The 13244-nt window shown below is 41.3% G+C and overlaps 2 protein-coding genes across 3 annotated transcripts in view; both read right to left on the bottom strand.

Moving 5' to 3' along the window:
- septin15 (septin 15) overlaps positions 1–7314 on the bottom strand; it is a 48976-nt gene extending 41662 nt beyond the window's left edge. The window contains exons 1-2 of one of the 2 annotated variants that reach the window (XM_069687297.1): positions 7068–7314; positions 2847–2943 (exon numbers count right to left, since the gene is read on the bottom strand). In XM_069687297.1, coding sequence (XP_069543398.1) covers positions 2847–2943; positions 7068–7106 — 136 coding nt within the window. In that variant the 5' untranslated portion in view covers positions 7107–7314. Of the gene's footprint in view, positions 1–2846; positions 2947–7067 lie in introns of both variants that reach the window. The other variant, XM_069687296.1, reaches the window with a different exon arrangement.
- A 2363-nt stretch (positions 7315–9677) lies between these two features.
- LOC138613117 (C-C motif chemokine 4-like) lies at positions 9678–11329 on the bottom strand. Its single transcript, XM_069686713.1, has 3 exons — positions 11188–11329; positions 10513–10630; positions 9678–10416 (listed from the first exon to the last, which is right to left on the bottom strand). The coding sequence occupies exons 1-3, from the start codon at positions 11252–11254 to the stop codon at positions 10302–10304; spliced, it is 300 nt and encodes a 99-aa protein (XP_069542814.1). The 5' UTR covers positions 11255–11329; the 3' UTR covers positions 9678–10301.
- Positions 11330–13244: the final 1915 nt, after the last annotated feature.

Genomic DNA, 13244 nt, shown 5'->3' on the forward strand with positions numbered 1-13244 from the left:
TGTTCAAACTCTACAACAGAACAATACTGGGCCTCTGCGTCGAGCCGAGCTTTCACACTTCTCTAATATGCCAAGTACAGCAGTGCTGTGGCCAGCCTTTAGTCTGTCTCCTGATGCACGTCCAGCTGGCTGCTTCTCAAATCAAAATATAATCAGCTTTTCTGTCTCTCTCTCTCACACTGCTATTTCCTCTTTTCTCTGTCGCCCCTCCATTACACGGGTTTGTGATAATGGTCGCATTTATGAACCTTGCAGTCGGTATTTTTGGCCGTTTCATGATGCAGGAATTTGAGAGAAAGTAACTCACGACAGGTAGTAAATATAGTATTAGTGAATGCAATATGACATTCCACTAGACCAGAGAAAAAGCCAAATGTGCAGCACTCAGCGCAGAATAGATGCTCAGTGCCTGGTCACCTGCTAGCGATTGCAGCGTAGTGTAAATCTGCAGCGCTTTCTTTACAAAGAACTGAAAAATGTGCTGGCTGCAGACAAAAACAAAAAAGCACTTTGGAGGTCACACAGTGTCTTAGCCTCCTCTGTTGAAGTAAGAGTGTTTCCACAAAGGATGAATGATCTGTAGTTAGTTATGAGACATGAGTCAGAGGTACAAAAACTTCTCTTGGATAAGTAGATAAGTTCGTTCCCAGATTCAGAAAGTCTTTAAAACTGAATGCCGATTGTAGCCTTCCCCACTAAGCAAAAAAGCCGGGTGTTAGTGGGGTTTTTGACCAGTGGAAAAGGGGCTTTAGAGTGTAGAAGCCCAAACTTATTGAAAATACATGATGGTGTATTATGTATGTATGTATTATATGAGATGAATTCTTTCATGTTAGCTTATGTATGGTTATGGTTTAGGGAATAACCAAGCACTTTACATCAAAAACGAAACGGAACTTGATTATTTTGTCTTTTCTACATTTGTCCAAAAAAATAAAACAAACAAACAAAAAAAAACATAACATGTTTCATACAACAGGTATATTTTCAAAATATTTCTCTGTAACTTAATGACATTTTAGAGATCAAGACAGTTTTAGAAAAAGTCTTGAAGAAAGATCAACGTGTCACCTATGTCTGTGAAAAACGGTCATTAATTAAGGTATTTATTACAGCTTTCAGAAAGCATTAAGTGTTCGGATAGATAGCTTCCATCTGAGACCCCTCCCCCTTATCCTCATCTTCAGCCCTGCTTTGCATCTCACATTTGTTAGATGTGAAATTTGGATCAGCTGGGGTATGCAGGACTGGGAGCCAAGAACACTGGGAAGACAGACAGAGGGGCCCCATATGCGAGAGGGCCTGAAACAGGATCCAGTTGATTGTGGATTTCTCTCCCAAGCCGTCACTCTGCTGTCTTTGTCTCTCTCACAGTGGCTGTTTACTAAACAGGAAGCTTCAAACCCAGGCTGAAATAATAAAGGCTGGATGACACTTTGTTTGAATGTCTTTGTTCTTTCACTAATCAGATCGGGATCGTCACGAGATTTTTAACTTTTCTTATTGAAATTGTAGCTGGAACAATGTTTTAGACCGACAAAAAAACTGCAAAAGCCAGAATATTTCTAAAGGAGCAGAAATTTCAGCTTTAAAGGGAAAGTTTTAAAGGGAAATATGCTAATTAGTCGTCTTTACCAGAGTGTGATGAGAAGATTGACATCAATCTCCTGCATGAAAGCTGCATTAAATAGCATCTGTGTGTGCAAACAGAGTCTCGATTCAACATCAAACTTGGTAGTGATACAGCTGCAATGTGCACACTTTATACTCCACACGGAGTGTGAACATCAATTTCGATATGTTTGACAGCCGAACAGCTTTGTAGGACGTCCACATGGTACAATCCATATCTTTTCATTACTCACTTGAGGCCCCATTCACACAGAGCACTGTTCAATATGTCAATAGAGAGCAGAGCTGAGACCAGAGCTTCACGGCTCTGATCCAAAAGTAAGAAAATTCTACACCTAAAAAACGCAGCCTGGGAACAGTCTTTCCCGTGACCTCGGCAGCCTTCACAACTAGTGTTGTGATGTTCGCGAACGATCCGATTCTTTTGAATGAACTTTTGCTGTTTACATTTTAAAAGTGCGGAACTTTAAATAGGCACGTGTTGACACGGGATAATAGAGTGCAGGCACGTTCGAGAATCCGACCAATCTCTCACCTCGGATCTTATGGCTTCGTTCCTTTCCGAGAGCTGTTCGCGGAGCCATAAGATCCGGCTCCCTTCAAAGAGCCGTAATTCCCAACAATACTTATGTGTGGGTCCTTTTAGACAGCCAAACCCGATGCTTCCTTAACCCCTCCGTCCACTTCCCTCCCTCTGTAATGCTGTTAGCCACTTTTTGTAACCAACTTCATTCATTCTTGAACCGACATCCTGCAGCTTCGCTTTCCAAATTGAATCTTCCACACACAGATGTGTTATTGTGCGTCCTGGGGCTACAGAGAGAACTCCCCAGAGGGACGCTGTGGGAATCCAGCTTTCACGAGAAATATTTCCACATGTGCACATTCTCCATCGCTGAAAAACGCGGCAGATGTTCCAACAGCCAGGCACAACACTGCAACTCCGTGCACAAACTGCTTTTTTTTTTAAACTGTCAAGTCGTCATCCTGAGCAGCCGAGCGCGCTTGGATGCCGCACATGCTTTCAACTCCTTTCAACCTGCGCTGATGACCCACAATCACACAAAAATGAAAACAAACCCAGGAAAGCTGACACAGATAGATGGGCAGGTGTACGTGCATACACACACCCACACACGCTCTGACACAGACAGGAGCAAACACACACACACACATCATCACTCATGGGTCAAATGTAGATGTTTCCAACTTACCTACAACCATTAACGTAAACTCGAACCCTCTTTTGACCGACTTCCGATACACCTGGTTGGGGAGATTAGCGAAGCCAACATAGCCCTCGAGGTTCCGCTGCTGAGGGAAAACACACACACACACACACACACACACACACACACACACACACACACACACAATTCTGTTAGTTCAGGAGTCACACAGCATCAATAAATAATAACACATGCTGTCAAACTTTTTACATTAAATAAAGGCCCGTAATAGCAAACACAGATGAACCCCTAATCGACACAAAGATGTGCGTTTGCATCGCTCAAAGAAACTCTGTAACTATGGTATTTTACATGTGTGTAAACAACACAGTCGTGAGCCTACAATTAGTATGTGTGTGTCCTGCAGCGATTGGAGCCTCTTTGAAGTGAAGTGCAGCTGAGTTAAATACAAGGAGGGGAAAAGGTGTTTTAAAGGGGAAGAGAGGTGAGGGGAGGCAGGGGCAGAGAGAAATAACAGGGAGGAAAGAGGAAGTGATGACAACCCCTGTGCCATCAAACAAGCCAACCGAAACAGGAAAGTAATATAAATAAACGAAGCCGATCAGTTCCTTAAACCAGAAACATAAAGCTGGATTCAAACAACGTAACAGAAACAAGAAAAGAAACCCTACGTGTTGAATCATGGTGAAGGAAGAAGCTCTCAGACCAGATCACAGCCAGGCCGGGCTCTCCAGCTGCTCTCTCTCTTCACCACTGATGTTTTCTCTTCATCCCCTGCTCCCTTCTCCATCTCCCTCTGCCTCTCCAGCTCCCAGCATGCTGTCAGATAACCCCCTCCCCTCCAATCACTGCGCTCTGTCCTGCACGCTACGTGAGGCAAACACAATCGATTGCCTGCTGCCCTGCCTGCCTGCGAGAGGCCTCCCCGGCTCTGTCATGCATGACACAGATGGAGAAGTGCGGCTCTGTGTTCATGGCTTTCCGGAACAGCAGGACCTGCAGCTGAAGTTACAACTAAATCAAGCTCTCAAATAAAGGCACAGAATAGACATATCCCCGGCTGGTTGTGGTTTTAGGTATTTACTGATTATTAGCAGCTAGCTTATCCCAAATGAGCCCTCCAGAGGTGCTCACTCCACAGCGATGAGCCAGTGGAATCACAAACTCTTCAACTCCCAACAACACTGAGGTGATCCTCTCTCTTATCATTTTCTGCTGGTATGCCCGCAATAGATAAGAATTATACAGTATTTAAGGAAAAAACTTTTCTTGATGTTATTGCCTTGTTTACAGGATTTACCAAAGCCAAAACCCGCTAACACCCGTCTTTTTTTGCTCAATGGGAATTCCTTTTGGCTGCAATCGGCATTCAGACCTGGGTCAAATTACTCTGCAGTAGACCCGGGTAATTATCGCCACGGCTCCGATCAGCATTAATGGGAACACAAAACCTGGGTCGACACTCTAATCTCCGCCCCCTTTCAGGCCGATGCTATGCTCCGTGTGTAACTTAATCTCAGCTACAAATTGCGCCCGTCTTCGTCCGAGTAGCGCTCAAACATCGTCCCAAATTTGTCTGCGCCGAGTTTGATACACAGACTGAATGAGTAATAGATTACTTAAAAGACCTAACCCCCATAACATCTTCACTGTTTACTAACCCTGTTTTGGGCGCATTTGTGACATCAGACGGTGACGCAGCAGAAAAGAGACCGAAAGGCGTATACTCCACTGGCAATGAAAAAAGGGATAATCGGTATAATATATCAGCAGGTCTTCCCGGGTCTGAAAAACCCACGTCAACACTCTGAGGGGTATTGGATTTATTATAATGGATTAATTGTAATATTACTTCACGCGCTCAGGGAATTAAGATCACCGGTCAAATGTACAGAAAAGTTGTGGCAATTGGTTGAATTTGCGTGAATCTGTGGGAACATAACATCACAACTTCCTGGAGAGATTGCTGGGCTAGAAGCTAAAGTGACTTATTGATTTAGATACAGGGTTAGATAACATTCTAGTTAAGTGCTCATTTGTAAATATCTGCCTGTTGTTGTTATTGTGCACTAGCTGTTGAGATGTTGAGTAAATGTCCATATCTTGTATAACTCTACACTCCACTGTGTATTCCACACCTCTCCTACCGCTGAGTGTGACATATAGAAAAGAAGCTTACACACTACTGATGTAATGGACACACACAATGTGGGAAAACTAAAGGAAGCAATCTATTTGGCTCATCAATTCTCTGATGCATGCAGCTCGACGGCAGGCGCAACTACTGAACAAGCCTGAAGCACTTTCCACCGTTTCCATCTTTGATCCACCCACATACAAGTTTCTGTGCATGTGTTACATAAGATGCCAGCTCTGATGGTCTGTCCATTCCCCAATAAGTGTGATGTGGGTGGCACAGGTAATGAGACACTGGAAATCATTAGTGCAGGCTGCCAGTGTTCAGCTACATAAAGCGATGTGTTTGTGTGTGTAGGTAGGAGTCTATGGATCCAATGGTGACTACATGAGTAAACGAGCATGTGTATGCAAGTGTGCAAAGGCATCAACATACAGTATGCATGCTCATGTGGGCATGAATGAAGAGCCCTTTTATCAGGGTCTTCGTATCTGTAGCACACAATGGGGCTTGTATGCAAGACCCGGACGACACCATTCATAGCTTTATAATAATTGTATCCATCATAAAATGACTCTCAGTGCTGCACTCGCCCCATATGAAATGCTTTATAAATTATATGTTTCTTTTTTATAAGAATGTGATTAAAGGAGTGAAATACAGGCAGGGGACTTAAAATAGGGACATAATGGGGAATGAGAGAGAGGAAAGCTTTAGTCAGACCATACAGCTAATGTTAGCCCCTCCCCCCTCAGTCCACACAGTGGTGGTGGTAGTAGCTGCCTGGTTCACTGACATCATCTGTATTGCCAAGTCCACCCAACCCATGCAAACAGCAGCTGATGCTGAGGCCCTCAGCTGTTTAAAACTTTAAGTTATGACATAATGAATATTTATTACGAGATAAATATTTCATCACTTAACACTGTGGAATGAGGACAGAATTAATTTAAAAAACAGTGCCTGAGCAATTTCTTTTTTTATTATTTTTAGCACTGAACATACTTTGACTGCTGTATTTCACTATATCTGAACAGTAGGAGCCCTTTGGTGTCAATCAGCTCAGGTTGTATCACAAACCCATGACAAACCTAAAACAATGTGTTAATATTTTAATTCTTTAATTTCAGATTTGTTAAGGGATTACCCACAGTGATAATCTAATCTGGACTCTGATACTCAATTTTTTCAGACGATTTAAGATGGCGATTAACAATGATATGGTCGGTGTGGAAACACATCTAAACAAGAATTTACTGTTGACTATGTCCTTTCAACGAGCTATAATTGAGACCAGACCACGTTAGGTTGTGGGGACGTTAGCTAGAACGTTCAAACTCCTATTTAAGATACAGCATTATGAGGGATGCCTGATATTGAATTTTCTGCCAATATCGATGTGCCAATAATTTCCAACCCTTTTTACCGATTTCATACAGATATGCATCTCCCCTGTAGTGGAATTGATATCATGCCTATTCTATTTGTAGTGGCCCACTGGCAGATGTAGCAACAACATAATACTTTTTTTGGGGGGGAATCATCAAGCATTTAGGCATAATTAAAGTGATGTATTATTGCCGACAATATCGTGCATACCTAAGCATTATAATGTGATTTTACTCTAAATTAGGTCAAAATGGTGATATAAGAAAATACATTATCCACTATGCATAATCCAAGGCATCCAAATGATTTTAGATTCGCCCCACAAAAGCTCGATTTTTAAGTGACGCTACCGTTAACGCTACATATAGAAGGGAGGCGTGATTCCATTTTTAAAACGATAGTATTTACTTAAATACATTTTGTTTAGTCAATATCTTCATGCCGAAGTTAAACGTAATCAATATTAATTTGTGAAAAGGTGAAAAGATGTTTTATTTGTCCATTTTTCTTTCAAAATATTTTCAAATTATCCTCAAATACACATATTGTGAAAGGAGCTTGGTGGGCGGTTATCCATAGGCTAACTATGTGAGAGGTCGTTACTTGAAGCAACTAGAACGGTTAAACAGATAATTCCAATGGGGATATCAATTATAAGCGTTTAGAAAATAACAATGAACACTTGCACGTTTTACTATTTCAAAGACATTTGGACTTACAGCGATGCTGGGAACCGCAGTTTCTGGTCGTTCGATCATTGTACTGTGCTGTCACCACCCAGCCTACACAGTCACCGAGGCATACACCGATATGCGTCCGAAAGAATGACTGAGTGGAAAGAAACGCGTAGCTTCTCCCCCTTAAAAACCTTGGACTGGTGTAAACAAAAAAAGCAAAGAGCGTCTAATAATGAATGAATGAGGTTAAATTACATATGGCCGCTGACGGATACTACTACCAGATGTAGCACAGTGAGGGAAAAATGCACCAACGAGTTTTCCTCACGAGACAAACAAGTGGGATGTAATTAATGCATCCGGTAGAGAGTTTCAAAATAAGACGAATATGTGGCAAAAAAAGCTTACGTATTGTACAATTAAACATCTTGACAAAAGGTACCAGAAAACGGGGATAATAGAACAGCTTTATGTATGATTGTGAATTAATATCCCCGTTAAAACTGTGTTACCATTTGCAAGACTATGTCTGTAACAACACCAAACAATCCATTATCACATTGAAGTTGAGTTCACTTTTAATACAATGACAGCTGACAACAACAGGACAGAATTGGGGCTTTTATTTCTAGACTATACCCTACATCCGGTTTTGTGCCGGCTGCTTGATGCGCCTGTACGAGAACAAGATCTTCCTTCCTATTGGTCAAAGACAAACGTGATCGTGTGTGTGTGTGTGTGTGTGTGTGTGTGTTTCTGCCCTTAAATACTGTAAATAGCGTTACAAAACAATTGCTAACATGTTAAAATGGTAGGCTAAATGCAAGTTCATATTGATTTGATTTTACCAACTGAGACACTTTGTAAAAGCAAAATAAAAGAAACTCGGGATCACCAAAATTGGACAATAGAAGATAGAAAACGCCGCCTAGTCTGATGAGTCTCGATTTCTGCTGCGACATTGGGGTGGTCAGAATTTGGCGTAAACAACATGAAAGCATGGATCCATCCTGCCTTGTATCAACAGTTCAGGCTGGTGGTGGTGGTGGTGTAAAGATGTGGGGGATATTTTCTTGGCACACTTTGGGCTCCTTAGTACCAACTCACCATGTCACAAAGCTCAAATCATCTCAAACTGGTTTCTTGAACATGACAATGAGTTCACTGTACTCAAATGGCCTCCACAGTCACCAGATCTCAATCCAATAGAGAAACTTTGAGATGGGGTGGAACGGGAGGTTCGCATCATGGATGTGCAGCCGACAAATGTGCAGCAACTGCGTGATGCCATCAGGTCAATATGGACCAAAATCTCTGAGTAATGTTTCCAGAACCTTGTCGAACCAATGCCACGAAGAATTAAAACAATAAAAACTTGGCTCAATAAAACTTATTTGAGACTCTTCATGAGATTTGAAGGACTATATTTGATTACCGCCAAATGGAAAAATAACATTCATCGACATGAGTCCCAGCTTCCAACGGACGGCCGTGTCCAGTATCAAGGAACAAGGAGGAACGTCATCTTTTGCTGCATTTACTTGAACATGGGAGTTTCACTCTTCACTCTAAATTTCCAACCAGCCTCAAATATATATAAATTTGTTTTGGACAATGTTTCATTTGGTCATCAAAATTGGGGTGGCAGCCGGGGTTGCAAGGCATTTTTCATGCAGCCCCTGCTTACATGCACTTGTGATAAGGTCCTTGCAGTCGCTCAGATATGACATGTGATGCTACATTGGTGCTCTCTAGTGGCAAACAAAGAAACTGCCATCATTTGGCCACAAAAACCTTGTTCATTACTCAAACCAAAGATTCTTTTGTTTTTGGGACAGTCACTCTTTTTTAATGTGAACTGTAAGTCAAGACTTCCTGATGAAAATGAGCTACAAGTCGTAAATACAGTGTTAGTCTCACAGTAACACAATTAGAGAGTCATGAAGTCACCAGACAAACAGCATTTCTTAGGAAGAAAAGTACCTACAGTGTGCCAAAATTCTCAGCCTTTCATTAGCTACTGATCATCATACCTGACCAAGTACAATATAAGCACTATCTTTTCATTAGTGTGAAGAAGAGTCATGTATTTCTTTTTCTCAAAGTTAAATGTTCTGGCTTTGGGAAAATGAGTTTTTGGCTCAGAAAGCAAAAAGTCATCACTTCAGGCCTGCTGAGGAAACCAGTGTCATCACACAGATACAGAATCCTGCGGGAGAAAGCAGTTAAGGGTTAAGTAAAAATACACTGGCCTTGAAAAAAAGTTGTATTAGTCTCCGTCCCTTCAGCATTTATAGGTCCCCAAACCAATCAAAGAATGAACAAGATTAAAATCTATCCATCCATTATCTATACTGCATCTGCTGTTCAGGGTCCCAGGGGGGCTGGAGCCTATCCTAGCTGTCATTGGGCGAAAGGCAGGGTGCACCCTGAACAAGTCGCCAGTCAATCGCAGGGGTGACACATAGAGACAGACAACTATTCATGCTCACATTTACACCTATGGGCCGTTTTTAGAGTCACCAATAAACCTAACAAGCTTTGGACGGTGGGAGGAAGCAGGAAAATGAAAACATTAAATACCAATTAATGTGAAACCTGACAAGAAAGAGGACACCAACAAGCCAATTTGACATGTTGTCTTGCTTTTATTTCAAAGAATCAAATTAGCAGCATAAGCATACAAAATAAATACCAATCTTTTTTTGAATCAAATTACGTTACTTTTTCTTTACAAGAAACTGAGTTCAAAACATGCATTGTAAAATGAATATAAAATTAATTTAAAAGACAAGACAAAGAGCTCACAGTTAGCTAATGCATAGCTTATACTCTACTGATGAAGTGGAGTTGGGAGACGTTGCTCTTTTTCAGTAAGTGTAGTTTCTGTGAGTCAATTCTAATTATAACACAGCAGCTCACAGTTCACAGTGATGGCGGTCAGACTTTCAGTGTATTAAAAAATACACCTGTTCTCAAATTAAAACTCAAATGTAGAAAATGTAAAGGATATGGTGTAAATCTTGATTTTCAAAGAATATCAAATTAAAACTAAGAGCATGTTACAAAACATTACAGTTTACATATTTAGAATGTATTTTGCGTTAAGATAAACATAAAGCTGCTGTTCAGCTTAAGGTCGCCCAGCTGTAGACCAAGTGGTGAAGATAGTAGCATATTTAGTGAGTACATTCTTTGAATGAAACATTAGAAACATTGCAGCATCATGACACATCAACTGGCCAGGTTGTGTTCTCTGGAGGCTCTGATGGTGGTTTACAGGTGGGACTTCTGTCCTGGGGCAGCTTTGGCCTCCAGGTAGCTGATGATCTCCTTCAACCAGGGGGCTGAGGATCGGACACACAGCTGATGACCTCTCACTGTCTTCAACCTGAACACACACATAAACAGAGACGGTCAGGTTCAGTGCATTCAGGTGCAGTTCCATTGATGTTTGTGATGTTTCTCTCTGAGGCTGTGTACTTACAGGACGGCGGGGTTGGAGCACCGCTGGCTGGTCTTCATGTAGCCAACCACTCTGGCTTTAGCCACGGGGGTCTCTTGGAAGCTAAAGCAGCATTTCTTTGGTCCAGCACCACGCATAGCTGCCAACAAAGAAGCACATGAACAACTTAGCACAATTTATTTTCCTGTGGGGCCTGCATGAGGCCGAATCTGATAGTGTTTTTTTTAGATTGTGTCACTGTTAAGGTTCACTGCACTGATGTAGTGCCTTTCCAGACATATGTTATATAATAGATGGATGATTATCCTGCATTGCTAAGCCTCTATCCTGGTTGACAGGTGGCTGTGGTAGCTACTTGTCAATCACGGGTAGTCAAACCCATATTGGTCATCTATTTTACTGTGACCATAATTTAATAAAAACCATCCTGCTTTATAAAAAAAAAACTTGAAACTAGCAACTGACACCCTAAACTCATTTGGAAAATGTTTACTGAAGTAATAAATCGAGTGAGAGGTATTGTTTTCTGGTAGACTTCTACACAATCTGCGACCAGCAGAGTCGCCCCCTGCTGGTCTTCAGAAAGACTGCAGGTTTAAGGCGCCACAACATTGTCTTCAAGAGGCTACATCCACATTTAATATACAGTCTATGTCTCACAATGACTGAATGTATTATCGTCAGGCGTCTTCTTACCTTCACTCAGACTGATGGCAGCCAGCATCAACACAAACACAGACAGAGCGAGACGAGGAGCAGCCATCCTGATGTGTGTACTTGTTTCCTTCACGGTGTAGTAGTGTGTCCTGTCAGTCTCAGTTGAGCTATCTCAGCTTGTCTTCTCTGCTGTCTGAGCTCCATCCTCTGTCACATTTATACATGAGGAGTCTTCCAGGGAAAATCCCAGCTGTTAACATTATCAGGCTGTGCTTTACAGTTGAAGTTCCGTGTGTGGGCGTCCTTTCGTTTGTCAGTGCTTAATATAACATTAACATTAACTGATGACCTCTGTGATGGCCTGAGAAATAAGGAACTGCTTCAAATGTGATTCCCCAGTGAACTACACCGAGCTGACATGACGAAAACAACAGTCCCTTTCTCTCACTGGGTGTTTTTTTCTGACATCACTGACCTTTTATAGTTGTCCACAGAACTTTTGTGGTGTGGTAGCATTTTGCAGTAGCTCAGTGCTAACCACAGTCAATTGTTGACCATAAATATCACTCATTACCAGCATGAATGAAGCAAAATGAATTCTGATACCTCTATATGACCTACAAAAGCAAACCAGGCCATCAGTGACAAGATTGATTATTTCGATATAGTTGTTTTTAATGCCTGAAACCGCTGGCAGGGGGTAGGTGTCAGACAAAGTGATTAACTGCACGCTGCCTTTGTTTACATTTTCCAGGGCATATATTTAAAGTGAGTGATACATATGACTGTTAAAGAAAGCAGGATAAGACTTGTTGTTAAAAACAGCACTTAAGCATGTACAGGACAAAATCAGCAAAGAGATAAGAGGTACGCGCCAAAATCAACACAAACTGAAAAAAAAGTCTTTCTTTAATTTTGTATGTTTATGTGTAAAAAACTACAACAACCTAACTAAATTTCCACATAGCTGTGACACTGAACATCTTGCCTGTACATGGTAAATGGTAACTGGACTGCACTTATGTAGCACCTTTCTAGTCTTCTGACTACTCAAGGTGCTGTGCACAACATGTAACATTCACCCCTTCACACACACATTCATACACTAACAGAGTGCCATGGAAGGCAACTGTTTTAACAAATGGTTCACACACATTCACACACCGCAGGCTATTTCTCCAGGAGCAGTTTGGGGTTCAGCATCATGCCCAAAGATACTTCAACATGTAGGATAAAGGAGCTGGGGATCAAACCACAGACCTTCAGATTGGATGACGACCCACTCTACCTCTGAGCCACAGAAACATACATTAACCCGAAAAACAATCTTTTTTTGCAGATGACACACTTTTATGTCCCGTTAAAAACATTTACCCAGTTTTCCAAACTGAAGTCGGTACAATTGAACAGAACAATATTCTAGAAAAATATTCCCTTCCTATGTATCCAAATATTCCTTTTCCCTTATAAGTAGTAGTTTATTCCATTTTATTTTGTACTATAAGCCACAGTTAAGTATGAATTACTACTCCTCAATTATCACGGAGTGTCCCTTTAAAGGGACCAAAGAAAAAAACATCTGATCTTGGACTAAATTGTGAAATCCCATAAAATACCAAATATGTCACCGCCTCAGGCCTGTGAAAATCCTACATATCAAGTAACCTTTCTCATGATCACACTGAGGAAATAACCTGTATAACCAGTTCACAGGCCATTATTTTAACTTGAACGATCATAGGCCAGAAAAGGACTGTAGAACCTGCCTAAATTGTTGAAAATAAGACTATATAACCCTTTTAACATGGACGTGTTAAAGGTGTGTGAGAAATGAACTGTAACAGGTAAACTTTGAGTAAATCTCTGTGAGGACTTTCTGTATGTGTGACTCATAATGCCTCTTTATATTTAGCATCATTTACTCATAGTAATCCTCAAGGCAATGCTTGAAGAAGTCATGTGTGAACAGATCTTGCACAGCTTGAGGGGGTGCACGTGTTGAAACCACCTAAACTGGACAATCCACAAAGTGTCACGTACAAAGACTAAAGTTCCAAACCTGCGCTGCAGTTTTGTCTTAAGCTAAAATAAACAAA

The sequence above is a fragment of the Semicossyphus pulcher genome, unplaced genomic scaffold, assembly GCF_022749685.1.
Source record: "Semicossyphus pulcher isolate SPU_LCO1_2020_fin unplaced genomic scaffold, fSemPul1.0.p SCAF_8, whole genome shotgun sequence".
Classification (NCBI taxonomy): domain Eukaryota; kingdom Metazoa; phylum Chordata; class Actinopteri; order Labriformes; family Labridae; genus Semicossyphus; species Semicossyphus pulcher.